The sequence below is a fragment of the Colletotrichum fructicola genome, assembly GCF_000319635.2.
Source record: "Colletotrichum fructicola Nara gc5 chromosome Unknown KSG_Nara_v1_contig07, whole genome shotgun sequence".
In the NCBI taxonomy this organism is placed as follows: Eukaryota; Fungi; Ascomycota; class Sordariomycetes; order Glomerellales; family Glomerellaceae; genus Colletotrichum; species Colletotrichum fructicola.
Window position 1 is genome coordinate 2,135,677 of NW_027094057.1, and position 15,828 is coordinate 2,151,504.

Genomic DNA, 15,828 nt, shown 5'->3' on the forward strand with positions numbered 1-15,828 from the left:
CAATTTCAATCGCATTTACGTCCCATCCCATGGCCTCATCTGATGGTGCGAGAGGGTCCAGAAGGGTCAAGACGGCCGGAGAGGGTCGGCTCCCTGATCCTGACGAGGTGATGCCGGGGCAAGAGGGAGTGGCGGCCGGATCGGAGAGAAACTCCTCTTTTCCCCCCTCCTGTGCCTCCCTCAGGCCTTGACCGGTCGTGATGGGGGACGTATTTCCTGGCCTGTGATTGACTCTCGTCTTCCCAGGTTCCGGGAAAGGACCTCAGTGCGAAGCCAAACGACCAGGGGCCCTGAACAGGTGACGGAGTGATGAACACCCCTGTTTGCAAATCAAACCTTCGGAGGCTCGGTGTGAATCGCGGGCACTGGTACGTGCGCATTCCCGACGCCCCCTCAAGAGAGGCCCCGGCAAACCTGGTTGAAGGCGGGTGAGGAATGGTTGTTCCGCACTGTCCCCTGTTTGCGCCAGTTGTGGAGTCATACGCTTTTCTTGCTCCAGTCTGCTCTCTTCTGCAGAGACACTTCATCAACTGTCCCAGGAACTCGGTAAATTGCTGTGGGCAAAATCAAATAGCAATGCCTGATTTTGTCCACTTCTACGACCCTGAACCTGGGTCAGTCCTCTCGGGGTTGAGGGGAGCCGCTGCTGCCTCCTTTCCATGTCCATTGACGGGTCCGTACGGGTGCAAAACGGCAACGCGAAATGCTCCCCTGTTGATTTGCTGCTTCGTTCCTGTGCGTGAGATTCTTGTCTTTCTCGGGTGGTCTCCGCCGTTTCTTGCTTCTCAGATTTTCCTTGACGAAACTGTTGCCGAGAGATTCACCTAGAAGACGAGATGGGGAACGACTGATTCCCCGCTTATTTGGCCATGGGGTAGCCGATGGGCGTTGATCAATTGGGGAGCCATTGGGCTGAGCTGCCATCCGCGAAGCGATGTAGCCCTCTGTTGCAACTTGCCGTGCCTAGACCGGCAAACCTTGTCTGGTGCACACGTCAACATCGTCTGGCCCATTTGCTTTTCTGCCGATCTTTCTGCTTCTTTGTTTGTCCCGTCACGCAATATGCTCTTGTCCTGTCCAAACAAGGCATTGACTTCCAGATTGCTGCCCACAACTGGACAAAATGGTCGTCCGGGTTCATGTTTGGTGTATTTGAAATCTCTAGCGCCAGGGTTGCTCGTTTGTGTGAATTCGATTGGTCCTGCGCCGCTCTGAACCGCCCTTCAACTTCCAACAGTCCAACAGCAAGACTCGCGAAGCGCGAAGCGCGTGTGCCAGCGTGAAAGAAAATCATGCCATCCATCACGTCTGTCATGCATGGGACCCGGAGCAAGCTGCCAGATCATCCCTAGACTAGCGAAGAACGGGCGAAGAAGTGGCCGGGAATTCTCATTTGCAGCGGCTAAGCCACGACTGAGGCGGTTTCCAGCCAATTGCAAAGCATACCAGTCTGTCGGGACACTCTCTTGTCGAATCAAAGCCGCAGAATGGAACCGCCTGTCGGGTTGAACCTTTCCCTTGCATTGGGCTTGCAGAATCCCATACAGGAGCCAGTCGAATCGACTCGAACGGTCGTAACAGGGAGGTCGTCCTTCCCCTCTCTGCTTTTCCACCAGTTGGCGTCTTCTGCTCACAGTTCACTGGTGGAGTGGCCTACGCACTGCGGGCAGAAAGCTCTGCTTGCTGAAGTCTGCAGGCCCTCCGTTTGATTATTGCTCTCTTGCAGCCTTCGATCCAGAGTATCGGGACTAAAGTCGGTGAAGGTACGTAGTTTACGTACTGCTGTTTACAGCAAGGCGTCCACGTCGCTGCTGCTCTCCTGCCTGATTTGAGCATCCGAAACGCACCGGAATTAACTGGTAACTGGCTTGCCTTCCTGCGCCTGGTATAGTACCCAGGGTCCAAGGCATTGCGCCCGTTTTGCGATTTTGACCTGCGGTAAAACGGCCGGCGTATGGACTCCTTCGAATATGTCCATTCACTCTAACCTGTTGGGCCTGGGACTATCATTGAGTCGAGATTGATGGCTTTCGAAGAGCATACAAGCAGTATACCAAAAATAAAGCCTTGAGATGTGAGGCTGAGCTTCTCTCCGTCCTAGCTCAAGGCAAACATGCAGCAGCATGTCCTCGATGCTCCGGACTCGGGATGGCAGTGCGGACCCTGGACTGCGGGCGTTGTAGTAAAGTGATGACGGTCGTTGCCAAGAGCCTTGTGCGGCGAGTTCGGTGCGTGGGTGGCTTCGTTTGATGGCGTACCAAGTACATCAAATCCTTGTTACCGGCAACCGTCAGGTAAGAGACGTGATTTGTCGCGTAAGCGAAAGGTCCACTGGCAGTATCCATCCAGGCTGAAGACCTGGCTCCCTGATCCCCAGGCCTTGGACCGAAATGGTAATTCGTCAATAGCGGTTCATTACTGGCTTGACGTCGTACTGTGAACCAATGACCAGTTTTCCAGGCTGGAACCCATGATTTGCATGCCCAAAGTTGATGTCCATGGTCTCGAAGATGGCCTGGCAGTGTGCGTAGGCAGTGCGCGGCCCGTTCTGGCGGCCGCCTCTAGTCTGATCACACCCCCCTCCCCCCCTGGTGTTTCCTTGCCGTGACTCAAACGAACTAGGTAGACGTCACGGCCAGACAGCAGAGTTGCCCTGAAGCGGCGGTTGCCGAGAAGAAGTTGACGTTGTCATTCGTTTCTTCGGGTATGATTCGGACTCGCCTGAGGCAGAATGGAAAACGACCCTCATGGAGCCTGGAGGTAGCCTGGGGTTCGTGGAGATGCGAAATGCTGCAGTACGACCTGGAGGACATTGTGTGTCCAGTGGGGTGAAGTCAATGTACTTGTAGGGCCTGTTCTTTGGAGGCCTGCTCAGTACACGACAGAACAAAGTCCGATGTTCCTCGATCTTGGATTGCGTGGATGCTGCCTGCGCTTATGCGGCGCGTCTATCTCCATCAGCGTAAGCGCTCTCAAACTCTGTGTCGGACCTGTGAAGTTGAAGTTGAAGGATTTGGCGCCATGGAGTTGGCAGGAAAGCTTCTCTTAGCGTCCGAACGCACTGGCCGCACCTTGTTCTCCCTTCTCGATAAGATTATCAGCTCAGGCAGTAAGCCACATACACAGTGTATGTACGTAAGCAAGGGAAAGCCTCCACCTTCTGCGATGGGTGATGAAAAAGGGAAAACTTCGATTGCCCCTCCTCGTAACGTTTGTTGATGGCTAAACCAGCGAAGGTTTTGGTCGTTTTAGATGACGTGGATGTCCCACGGAACTGCAATTCAGACGAAGCTGGACAGAAAAAGCCGTATTGTCGTATCGACTAGTACGGTACCTTATCATGCCAAAGTAGTAAGTGCCCGAGAAGAATAACCGCTCAATGCTGCAGAAACTCTAAAGAGTAAAGAGAAAGCGGCTCCTCAGCCTGTGCCGGCAATGCTGCGACTTTGCACTCTCCTCAGCGGAAAGCTCGCCGGCACCTGTTCTCACGTCAGCAGACTTAGCAGAGAATTCCTGACCATTCCTGCACAAGTTCAAGTGAAGGAAGCGCGGGATGCGTTGTCATTTCCTGGCCAGTCAGGTCTCTTTCTCTTGTGCCGTCGTCTACGCAGTGGACCACGCCTCTTTGACCTGCGATCCAACATTGGCCTGAGCTGAAATTCCTGCAGATAAGAATAAGGCGAGTCAGGGCACTGGAGGCAGAATTTTGCATTTCGAATGCTGTTCTAGAAAACAGCATCCTCAGACTTGCTCTGACTCGGGCACGTTCATCCGATCTTGGAAGACTCAGGTTGTCGCAAGATGCCAGCAGATCGTGCCGAGTCAGTTTTTTGGTGGTTGGGAGACTTTCCACTAGCCACTTCACTAGCCACGCTGATGTCTAGGCTCCACCAATCGGAGACGCAGAAGATGTTTGTCTGTCCGTCTGATTGTGGCTGCCAAAGGACAGACAGACGCATCGTCTCCTTCCATCCCACTTCGAAATTCAAGGAGGCACGAGACCTGCCTAGGGACGCCATTCTCTCAATTCAACGTCCATTTTCTCTTCGTCGCACATCTTATTATTCAGTGATACCCGATGCTTTGTTTTTGATTCTCACGTCAATTGCATCATTTCAATGATTCCATGAAGAATCACGTCACGATCCGCGCATAAATCGAGGCATCTGCCGCTGGCAGCCCCCTGGTTGATGGGAAACCTGTCTGGCCCTTAGCTGTGGAGAGATAGCATCATCATGCTATCGCGAATTCTTGTTCTGCTGTATCTGTGTCTATCATGGCCTGCAGCTGTGTCTGCAATCAGCACCGCCAAGCTTGCCGAACTGCGAAATGCTACTACTGACGTCTTTCATCATGGCTGGAACAACTACATGGGCATCGCTTTTCCCGAGGACGAGGTCAGTACATCCCTAGTGTTAGCAAGGAGATCCAGACAGTGCTGACCAGAAGTTCTAGCTGCGCCCGGTTTCCTGCACCCCGTTGACGCGCGATCCCGCGAACCCCGCCAACTACGACCTGAACGACGTCCTCGGAAACTACTCCCTTACCCTGATCGACAGTCTTTCGACCCTGGCAATCCTTGCAGGAACTCCTTCCGATCAAAATACTGCCCTATGGGCTTTACAAGAATTTCAGCAGAGCGTCACGACGTTCGTAGAATACTACGGAGATGGTAGGCCGGGACCGTCCGGGCAAGGACTCAGAGCTCGGGGCTTCGATCTCGACAGCAAGGTCCAGGTCTTTGAGACAGTCATTCGCGGAGTGGGTGGATTGCTGAGTGCACATTTGTTCGCTGTCGGGGAGCTACCTATTCCAGGGTACGAACCGGGGCACAACCACCAGGAAGACGAAGATTCGGACCCGCTAGAGCTGCCGCCGATATCATGGCCAAATGGCTTCAAGTATGATGGTCAACTCCTCCGGCTGGCACTAGATCTTGCGGAACGACTTTTACCTGCCTTCTACACCAAGACTGGGCTGCCGTACCCACGAGTCAATCTACGGCATGGTATCCCGTTTTACGTCAACTCCCCGTTACACAAGGTTTCGCGCGACGACCCAGACTCCCCTCGAGCCACCAACGAGAAGACAGACACATGCAGTGCTGGTGCAGGAAGTCTGGTCCTCGAGTTCACTGTCCTTAGCCGGCTGGCGGACGACCCGAGGTTCGAGCAACTGGCCAAGAGGGCTTTCTGGGCAGTGTGGAAAGGCAAGAGCGAAATTGGTCTTGTTGGGAATGCGATCGATCCTGAGAAGGGTGAATGGGTCAGCTTTGACTCGGGCATCGGCGCTGGTGTCGACAGCTTCTTTGAATATGCTCTCAAAAGCCATATTCTGCTGTCTGGCCATGAGCTACCCAACACCACGACACGGAAGCCGCCTACTGACCGACTATGGCTCGATCCTAATGACCTTCACGATACGCCGCTGACACCTGAAGAAAATTCTTCTGGGGCCTTTTTGGAGGCTTGGCACCACGCCCACGCAGCTATCAAGCGGCACTTGTACAATGATGCTCACCACCCATACTACATGACCGGTCATCGAACCCGCGGGTACGCATTTACGAGCTGGATTGACAGCCTCGCCGCATTTTATCCAGGTCTCCTCGCCATGGCAGGTGAAGTGGAGGAGGCCGAGGAGGCAAATCTATTATACACAGCGTTGTGGACGCGTTACGGTGCTCTTCCAGAGCGATGGTCGGTTCGTGAAAGACAAGTTGATTCGGGAATCGGATGGTGGCCCGGCCGGCCCGAATTCATCGAGTCAAATTACTACCTCTACCGTGCGACCAACGACCCCTGGTATATTCACGTTGGAGAGATGGTACTCAACGATATCAAGAGACTGTGCTACACTAGATGTGGCTGGTCTGGCTTGCAAAATGTTGACACTGGGGAGAAGGCCGACCGCATGCAGAGCTTCTTCCTTGGCGAGACCACCAAGTATCTCTACCTCCTGTTTGACCCAGATCATCCCCTGAACAAGCTCGACGCAGCGTACGTCTTCACAACCGAAGCGCACCCGCTCATCATTCCTCGACGAAGGACGAAACCAAAGAAGAAGAAAGAACATCGCCAACAGCCCAAGAATATCAATGTCTATTATGACGAGAACTTCACCAACACCTGTCCGGCTCCAAAACAAGTCCCGCTGACTGGCTCGGTTCTTGCCGCTCGACCGGACGTGTTTCACGCTGCAAGCTTCGTCAACCTGCACACCATCTCGAACCCACACAGTGGGGTTGAGACCGTTCCTGCGGGCAAGGGAAGCAACGGCTCTATTTCTCGGTACAAGGCGAACCACGCATTCTTCCCTTGGACACTGCCGAGGTCTTTGATTCCTGATAATGGTACTTGCGCTGCGTTGCCCTTTAAGCCAACTTTGATCATCGAGTTCCCGCCCAGCATCCAGCAGAGCGGCGTTGGTAGCGCTTTCAACAACCTCTTTGCGAACACAGCTGCCTTCAAGACACCGGTGGGCGTCAGAATAGCCGCCCTAAATGGATTGAAGATCCACTTTGTGCGGGAGGATTCATACGACGCTGCTTACGACCATACATGGCGCGTCACGCAGGTCAATCACATGCCGCTCGGTCGCGATGAGCCAGTCCACATCGACGCGGATCTGTTGAATGGCATCTCCGACCCTCTATTCAACCGGGTGCGTTATAACGGTTTCGTGGAGCTGATTATGGCCCACGGTCAACCCAAAGTCCACAATGCTAGCGAGCCAGTACCTGCTGAAGGATTGGAGATTAACATCAATGATCTGGAAGATCAGGTACAGTTGGCGGAGGAGCCTGGGTCTGACAAGCAGGAGGACCAAGCTTCTTCCAAGAGCATGAACACGGCGTACAGGTCGATGCTCAAGTCCATGATTCGTGCCGTGACATCAGTCTTTGATCCTACCAATACCCCTGCTCCGCGCCCTGCAGGAAGTCAAGAAAAGTTCTTCATTGAGAGCTTTATGGGATCAATATCGGTGGGGAAAGGCGCAGTGCCTCTTCCCGACACTCCTGATGCGTCGATTCCCACCGACGACGAGCCACCGAATCTCCCATGGCAAACTGTGTACCTGGCAGGGTATGCTTGCGACGGGCGGCTTCCTGATGAAGCACCTCGTCAGCATCAAGTCATCGTGATGCGACGTGGGGGCTGCTCTTTTAGTGAGAAGCTTGCCAACATTCCTTCCTACACGCCTTCGTTACGTGCCTTACAGCTTGTCATCATTGTCGACGAAGAAGAGCTTGACAATAATTATGTCTACAGTGCCCCCGACTTGTGGGAGTATGAACTTATCAAACCTCACTTGGATGTTGAGCAGACAACACCGGCAGGGATGCGAAGGCCGCATCCCATTGCTTTGGTGATGATCCGTGGAGGTGGCCCAGAGGCATATAAGAAGTTTGGAAACGCTCTCGGTGTAGGAGTGCGGAGGAAGTACTTCATCGAGACGCAGGGGCGGAGAGTCGACAACATCATCGTCCTATAGGAAAGGCAAAAGCGGAAAGTCACAGAAGTGTCTGCTTTCAAGCGGTGGTTTTCGATGTTTTTTTGAGAGCATAGCGTGAGGGTTGTACTGGTTGTACATACGGGTCTGGAACCAGCTGCATGATAGATACCACTTGGGGAGTTTGCGAGGCCTGCAGGCCGTATAGACATTGAGCGTTCATCTACCAAGCATTGTTTCTCGATGTGAGTCTCCGAGCCACTTGTGCCATTCCCTTTGAGTTCGAAGGACCATGAAAAGTTGCCTGCCAATGCCTGCCTGACAAGCTTCGTGTTGATGCAACTTCGAGTAAGGTAGGTAAGTTTGGCACATTATGTGGGTCTTTCCCAGAGTCCTTGCCAGGGGTTGGACGTCCCTGTGGCGACTCGTTTGGAACAGTGGCGCGAGCTAAGGTAGGTACGGAGTAGTTGATTGGCAGACTACTGACTTGAACTCAGCTTCCATCTCATCTCATCAATTGCTTCATCATTACCATCAGTCATTTTGACTTCGACAACATTCGACTCTACTTCGAAGGACCGCTCTGCCTGTAGCAACGGACGAGAGTACCTGTCATTACATCTAGACATCACCACACAACCCCGATTTCTGTGCCTAGGCAAGAGACATACAATCAGGGGGTTCATTTCACCAGATATCGGTCACTAGATAGTTGCACTTTCTTTCTCGTCCGTCGTTATAATAAGCTTCAAACCCAAACATAGGCCATGGAATCCCCGTTCTTCGACGGCGCAGAGCCGCAGCCGAAGCCCGCAAGCTTCCAGGGCCGCCTGCAGCTTCAAGATTTCATGTTCAAGCACGAATCCCCGTCCCCAGCAGCATCGCCGTCGCCGGCCCCGTCACCACTCCGGCGTAGCCCCCGGAAGCAGCCCCCACACGGCGGCCCCGTCGTCCGCTCGCCAGCCCGGGTCACCAAACCCACCAGCACCACACCGCGGAAGGTGAAGGCGAAACCTCCCTCGACCGCCGGCAACGAGGAGGACACATCACTACACCGCATCCCACCGCGCAACACAGCAACAAAAGCGAAGCGCAAACGCCAGGCAACCGGCTACGCCCCGCCGTCAACCTACGCGCACCTCTCCCCGCTGGTCGACATCCTCGCGCCCGACCTGCTCATCCTCTTCGTCGGCCTCAACCCGGGCCTGCAGACGGCGCGCTCCGGCCACGTGTACGCGCACCCGTCCAACCTCTTCTGGAAGCTCCTGCACTCCTCGGGCATCACGCCGCGGCTATGCGCGCCGCAGGAGGACCGCGAGCTGCCCGCGCTCTACGGCCTGGGCAACACCAACATCGTCGCCCGGCCGAGCCGCAACGGTGCGGAGCTCAGCAAGGCGGAGATGGACGAGGGCGTCGGCGTGCTGGAGGAGAAGGTGCGGGGGTGCAGGCCCGAGACGGTGTGCATCGTGGGGAAGAGCATCTGGGAGAGCATCTGGCGGGTACGGCACAGCAGGGGGATCAGGAAGGAGGAGTTTCGGTATGGGTGGCAGGATGAGAGCGAGAATATGGGCGTTGTGAGGGAGGGTGGTGGTGATGGTGATGAGAAGGGGGAACCTTGGGCTGGTGCGAGGGTGTTTGTTGCGACGAGCACGAGCGGACTTGCTGCGACCCTTCGGCCGGCGGAGAAGGAGAGGATCTGGCGGGAGCTGGGAGAGTGGTGCGAGACCCGGAGGGCCGAAAGAGATGCGGCTTGATGGCGCTCTTGACATATTATTCATCACATAGCATTGGTTACCGGTACTAGTAGCGTCGATTACTATTGGTAATAGACTATCTCGTAATATCCACCTTCAAACTCAGTGTTTCTGTTGCCAGGTCCAGGTCTAATTGCCCAGTCCAAGAAGCCTCCGTGGTGGGTATCGAGCGCCCAAAACTCCTTTCGAAAAAAAATCCTACAGCCGGCCCGATTCATGCAGACGTTTTCCATTATGTACAGTTTGGTCATATTCGATTGCTTATGCGGCGAAGACCGTGGCCAGGACCACAGCCAACATGGGCCAGAAGCCGAGGGCCTCAGAAACGGCCCGGAAAGCGGCAGAAGTGGTACCGACGTCGTCAGAACCGCCCGAGGCGGTCGTGCCATTGGGGAGGGTGCCATTGATGAGGATGGTATCGGTGTTATTGTAGATACCCTTGGTGACGACAGACTGGTTCAGGCCTTGGTAGCTGCCGTTGCCGAGGAGGGCACTCATGTACTCGGTGCTATTGTTCTCGTCGCATGCGCAGGGCTGGTGGTCAGCGCAACCACAGATAACCGGCTTCGTCTGGTTCTCGCGCGCCGACTGGTTGTAGAAGCGATAAGGGTGCGAGTAAGGGTACATGTGGGCGCCCGCGAGCCAAAGTCCGGGCCAGAAGGCGAGACCACCGCCGATAAGCAGGAATGGGGCGATGGAACCGGGACCTCTTGATGCGCCGGCTGCGTAAGGAACCTTGGCACCGCCGCCGTATGATCCGCCGTAGGCCGGCGCGGGGCCGCTGCCCGTCTTCGTTGATCCGCCGGAGCTGTCGCGGCTACCGCCTCTCGCGGAGCCTCCGGTACCACTGGCACCGCTGCTGCCGCCGCTTCTGCCTCCGCTACTAGAGCCACCTGTACGAGAACTTGATGAGCCACCAAAACTTGAACCGCTAGAGCCAGAAGAGCCAGAGCCAGAGCCGGAACGACTGCCGCCGGAGCGACTGCCGCCAGAACTACTGCCTCCAGATCGACTCCCGCCGCCGCTGCTGCTACTACCTCCTGATCTTGACCCACCTGAAGAGGAGCCTCCTCCTCTGCCGCCGCCGCCGCCTCCGCCGCCCTTGCGCTTCCACAGCTTCTCGTCTTCATTCGCGTTGCTGTCGCGCTCTTCTACTGGTGCGAGGAATGAAACGTCTGAGGCGTGGAGGCCGGGCTCGAGGGCTGCGGCCCACACGGGCGCGAGCAGCGTCAGCGCGACGACTGTGAGATCTACTCTCATTTTCGGTTGCTACGGTGCGTTTGCGCCGGTTTCGGTTCGCTCGGTGGGATGTGCGCCGATCGTCAAGATGCGATGTTGGAGCAAAAGTAGTCTTTTCGATGGGTGTGCCGTTCTAGCCGCACGCGACTTGATTCAGAATGGCAGATAGATGGCTGGGGGAGGGATTGTCGTAAGATGTGGTAAGAAAGTGTAAAAAGTAGGCTTCGGAGGAACAGCAGGTGGGAGCGGGTGCAATTTTGTCTCTTTCCGTTTCAAGTCGTCTCAGAGTGCCAAGAGCTGCGCTGTGCCCGCCCAAACAGGGATGTGTCGGAGTCACTCAATTCCCGTCAGACTGATGTGTAATTGCCTAAGTGGTTGTTGCCACCAGCCTATGATGACATGCGACTCGGAGACTTCGGTCCAAAGGGGTGTGTTCCCTTCCGTCACCGTATTTACCCCAAAGTCTGGGTAAGTGGCCTTTGTGGCGCGTTTGGGGTTCTCTTTGATGATCGACGGCCCGGGCGATTTAAGCGTCACCTCTGGAAAGGTGAATGCGCGATGAAGTCAAAGAAGGATTCGGTGTGGTACAAGCGTCTTGGTAAGAAGCGAATGTGCGAATAGGCAAGTTTCTCTGAGGTGTGGAGTCTTGGTAGGTGTGGTAGGTGAATCGTTTTGTTGATGAGATGACTTTCCGAAAAGAAAAAGACATGCCCAGAGCAAGGGACGACATGTTTTAATACCATTCAGGTCATTCAGGTCCCCGTCAACGAGGACCCTGATACATCGTCAGTCAGCCCTGGCGTCAGGGTACTTGCGGCGCCGCCGTGGGCAATCCTTCGCGTTTGGCTATGTTCATCCTGATCCACAAAGCTTCGATCCCGGAGATGTTTGTTCCTGCGTCCATGTATCCGTAACGCGCGACTGCACTGCCCGCAGGCGACAGAGGTGGTTTTCAGATTGGTTGAAAAACGACTTCTTCTCGCTCCCTCCGTTTGCATAACTCGTAGGAGCATTACCACAAGGGTAAGAGCCAAGGCCCGCCACTGACATGTCTTTGCCCGCGCCGTTAAGGATATTCACCGCTAAGACATATGATGATTTTCGTTTACCCACTTGGGAAAATAACATCGGTCAGCCAGGTGGCTAGTGACCGCTACTACCTTAGCACCATGGGTCAAGTGGAAAAGCTCAGCCTCCGTCAGGAGGACATGATAGCTTCGTCTTTATGTATATCATTGCCTTCGCCGTATCACTCGTCCTCGATCTAGTTGTATTCTCTTTGGTCTCTTGCTCTTCAGAGTCCCGGGACAATGGAATGATGCCGGGCAGTTCCCTGGCTCACTGCTGCAAGTTCATGCATGGGTACTTTGGCCCCAGAGGTTTCTGCCCAGTGCGCCTGGGTCCCCCAGGGTATCTCGCTTATTGTAAGCTTAATTGGTGGCTGGCGTACATAGTAAGTACAGTGGCTGTCGCTGTGGTAGCGGAGGCTGTGCAAATGCATCATACGCCTGACACTGCTGAAGAACTTGAGGACTTCTGTCATTTCATCACTCCACCATCCCGGAGAAGTAGTTAAGCTAAATAGCTTCAGTCTGCGAGATCAAAACGATATGATCACGAGGTAGATCTGGTTGCCTTACGAACTGCTACGAGGTACCCAGATCGGACTTTCCCCGCCTGTCTCATCCTTCTGCAGCCAAATCTCATGCAAGTTGAGCAAGTCCCTGGATGCCTTGCGGTTTGCCTCGCTTGGTGCTCCACACTTAGCATTCAACAACCTCACTGCAGTCGGGCGGCGAGTATTGGCCCCCTCGCATAATCATCACACCACAGACCACGCCTGCTTTTGACAAGGACCCATCTCACCAAATTCTGCTGTCGCATTACATTGCTTTCCATCTCTGGTATCGAGAGAGAACCGCCATCCTGCAACATGAGCGGTTCTGACAAGAGCCTGCTGGATCGCCTGAGTGCGCTGAAGGGCGGCAGTCCTGGCGTCTCATTAGACCGTTCATCAAAGTAATCAAAACCAAATCCACCAATAGACCTCATCTGGTTCATAGCAGTGCTAAAAAGTGTTCAAAGTGCCCTAAACGTCTCTCTTACGGGCGTCGAGCCCGCCAAGCCCCCCTCACGAGAGGACGCATTGTCCGCCCGGCTTCGCTCTCTCAGAAACACTCCCGAGCGCGAGGTGCCACCACCACCGCAGCAGCAGTCACACACCTCAAAGGCCGTCAGTCACGAGACCGCAACCCGCGGAGAAGCCGCAAGCTTATCGCCGGCGGGGCCCCGTGGGTCCCACCCGGCGGCGGCACCGCCTCAGTCCCAGGCTCCGACGGATGATGTCGATCCATTTCTCGAGACGGATGACCAGACCCTTGAAGACCTGCTCAGCGACGAAGACCTCGGCTCGCAGGAGCAGTGGAACTTCGACCCGAAGGATGAGTCGGCTAAGGTGAACGCCCTTCTAGAAGAACTTGCGAAGGCTTCGCCCGCCCAGCAGGCCCCGGACAGTACCGACGATGGCAACGTCGGCGGGAAGGCCAGGGACGCCGATGATTCGGACGGCGAGGAGATGACCAAGGAGGTGGAAACGTTGCTCTCCCAGGCTCTCGACGATGCGCGGCTCAATACGCAGCCCGAAGATGTGCCTGACCCACCAAGCAAGCACCAGGGTGCTGTCGATGAGGCCGGAGAGGACCAGCAAGGTGACGGAGACCCGGGCTTCTCCCTCCCGTCCGTGCCCTCAACCATTGCAGCCCCAAAGTCCGACAAGGTTGATGATGACGGTAGTCTGCCCGGCCTGTCTCTGCCGTCGGTCCCATCGGGCCAGCCGAATCACGAGGACCTTGACGACGACCTCGCGGCGCGGATGGCTGCCCTAGGCGGTCTCGGTGCTCCGTCCGAAGGAGGTATGGGCCTGCCTTCGGTACCTACGTTCCAGCCCGCCGATCGGGCGGTCAAGAGGTTGACGTCAAAGGCGGGCTATACGGACGAGGACGCCGACACGTGGTGTACTGTCTGCCTGGAGGACGCAACGCTGCAGTGCCTCGGCTGTGAAGACGTTTACTGTGCCCGTTGCTGGCACGAGATGCACATTGGACCGGCTGCCGCGTTTGACGACCGCACCCATAAGGCAGTCCGATTCGTCAAGCCGAAGAAGGGCCAGCAGAGGAGAGTAGCATTGGGAGCATCATGAAGTTATGACAATGAAAGTTTTGAGCATTCTGTGAGAAGATACCAAATTCCGTTTTCCCCCGTCGCCGTGTGCCATGCCGTACCTATTTGAAAAACAAATTTCCACACTCCTTGCTAGTAACCCGAGTCTTCCATGCGATGTGCTTATGTTACAATCCTAGCATGTGCTTAGCAACCTAATGTTTCGTGCCTATAACTTAAGCCTCCGTAGAGCGGCCGCCGTTGTTATTCTCTGAGGTGCCGTAAGTGTTCTTAGACTTCGACCGCCCCGTAATATCCTGCCACGTAGCACCGAATCGGCGGCCAGTGCTAGCCAGCAAACCCTCCTCCTCGTCTGCCTCAGCATCCTCGTCGATCTCAGACATGTTGAGCTTGGGCGTCCTGAAAAGACCTGTCACGAAGACGAGGAGGAAGACGCCAAGGAAGACGAACTGCGCCCAGAAGTCGAGAGCGCCAAAGAAGGGCCAGGTGATGGTGATGCGATTCAAGAACTCCGCCATGATAGACGGAGTGCACACTTTCAGGGCGTCCTTCTCCAAGCCTTCAGAGCATTGGACGAGGTAGTCGGGCCTGTCTCCGCAGTTGGAACCGTGAGGGGCAGTGCAGAAAGTTTGTGTGCCATAGATTGAATATTGTGGTGCCACCATGTTAGCGATGGCATAGTTGATGGCCAGAATGATGAGAGCCAACATGACTGTGGCGATCAATAGAGCTTGAGGGGCAGTCCTGCCCTTCCGAATCTGGAAGATGCGGATCCAGAGGAAGCGAATCCCAACAGTTGCAATGCCCGTGGTCGAGCTGCTGAAGAACAGTAAAACGAGGAGAGCCATGAGGATGTAGTCAACTGGGAAGGCCTTGGCAGACTGCAGGAAGATCCAGTTGATGGGCTGGAAAATGTTGATATGGCCAAGGATGTAGCCACATCGTTCCTTGCACAGCGAGTTCTTCGCCTTGTCAATGCCTGTGATCAACATCGAAATCCAAATCAAGATGGACAGCAGGAGAATCAGAACACCTCCGAGCAGCTTGATGGGCCTCAGAACGGCGCAGATCTTCAGCCAGATTTTGTAGATGGTGCTGTGACCCTCTCCCGATGCCTCCGCCGCCAGTCTCTCCCGACGGGTCAGAGTCCTCTCCTCCCGAATGAGGGCCTCAAGCTCACGCCTGTCCTTGGATGACATGCCTTCGGGGCGTCCAGCATTGCGCATCTCCAGCTGTCGCTGTCGCTCGCGGTTCTGTTCCAAGGCGGAGGCAGTGTTCTCTGAGAGCTGAGGTGCGGAAATCGAGGGCGCTGACTTGATGAATGACATGGGAAGAAGAGCGAGGCCGGCCGCAGTGTAGAGGATATAGAGCAGAGTGCCCAGAGTGACGAGAAGGCCGAGTGCGAAGGCCAGCGCCTTTTGCCCATTGTTTTGAACAAGAACCCGCTTGAAGTAATCCAGATCCCAGTTGGCCTCCGAGTCGCTACCGGCAGCTGGCACGAAGAAGCCGATGAGGAAGAGAATCACAACCAGAACAACGAAGACCAGGGTGTACTTGAGCGCGCTGACCAGGCGGCTGCCGAACGAACGTCCCTCCTCGACCTCGATCTCATCGTATTCCTCGTACCAGAAGTATGCGAAGGGAATCACAATGAGACACAGCAGAGCGTCGAAGCTGTAAAGAGAGTAGTAAACGATGCGAAGTGTCTGCAGAATCTCGTAAACCCGTTCTTCGGTAGCCCAGTCTTTCTTGACCCCGAGTGATGCATGAGTCGTGGACGAGATGAGAGCGATGTCGACAGGGAGGAGCAGGACAGTTGCGAGGAGAGCTGTCAGACTGACGATCGCAACAACGCTGACTATGGCAGATCGCTCCCGGGGTGCCTGCCAAGTGAAAGTGGTGATGATGGCTGCCAAAAGGCAGAGGCCGACGGCAACAGCATACGCCACCCAAATCAGGCTGGTTTGGAGGAGGCCGGCGTTGGCCATTTTGATCGCGAAACGGCAGCGCCTCTTGGAATAAAGGGTGTTTTTTGAGAAACAAAATGTTTGGCTGTTTTGCGCGAAGTCGAATTGGAGGGGAGCTGTGCATAAGGTGTCGTCGATGTTTCACTCTGCCTCATTCCAGAAGTGGGGAGCTCCAGAGCTACGATGGATGGTAAATAGTGACGGAACTACTGGAACAGGTAGCTTGGGCAAGGCAG

General features: G+C 55.2%; 5 protein-coding genes across 5 annotated transcripts; 3 read left to right on the forward strand and 2 right to left on the reverse strand.

The window, feature by feature from the left end:
• Positions 1–4,235: 4,235 nt before the first annotated feature.
• Positions 4,236–7,494, forward strand: mnl1 (ER degradation-enhancing alpha-mannosidase-like protein 1; the record flags this gene model as incomplete). The annotated part of the gene is made up of 2 exons (XM_032029813.1): positions 4,236–4,397; positions 4,456–7,494. The coding sequence occupies 2 exons, from the start codon at positions 4,236–4,238 to the stop codon at positions 7,492–7,494; spliced, it is 3,201 nt and encodes a 1,066-aa protein (XP_031890560.1).
• A 725-nt stretch (positions 7,495–8,219) lies between these two features.
• thp1 (G/U mismatch-specific uracil DNA glycosylase) lies at positions 8,220–9,206 on the forward strand (the record flags this gene model as incomplete). Its single annotated transcript, XM_032029811.1, has 1 exon — positions 8,220–9,206. One exon carries the CDS (start codon positions 8,220–8,222, stop codon positions 9,204–9,206), a length of 987 nt encoding a protein of 328 aa, XP_031890365.1.
• A 261-nt stretch (positions 9,207–9,467) lies between these two features.
• On the reverse strand, positions 9,468–10,466 carry CGGC5_v012308 (uncharacterized protein; the record flags this gene model as incomplete). The annotated part of the gene is made up of 2 exons (XM_032029810.1): positions 9,468–10,099; positions 10,262–10,466. The coding sequence occupies 2 exons, from the start codon at positions 10,464–10,466 to the stop codon at positions 9,468–9,470; spliced, it is 837 nt and encodes a 278-aa protein (XP_031890366.1).
• A 1,912-nt stretch (positions 10,467–12,378) lies between these two features.
• Positions 12,379–13,644, forward strand: ZFYVE19 (Abscission/NoCut checkpoint regulator; the record flags this gene model as incomplete). Its single annotated transcript, XM_032029809.1, has 2 exons — positions 12,379–12,464; positions 12,531–13,644. 2 exons carry the CDS (start codon positions 12,379–12,381, stop codon positions 13,642–13,644), a joined length of 1,200 nt encoding a protein of 399 aa, XP_031890361.1.
• A 196-nt stretch (positions 13,645–13,840) lies between these two features.
• On the reverse strand, positions 13,841–15,613 carry CGGC5_v012310 (putative lysosomal cobalamin transporter; the record flags this gene model as incomplete). The annotated part of the gene is made up of 1 exon (XM_032029808.1): positions 13,841–15,613. One exon carries the CDS (start codon positions 15,611–15,613, stop codon positions 13,841–13,843), a length of 1,773 nt encoding a protein of 590 aa, XP_031890362.1.
• Between the last annotated feature and the right edge of the window lie 215 nt (positions 15,614–15,828).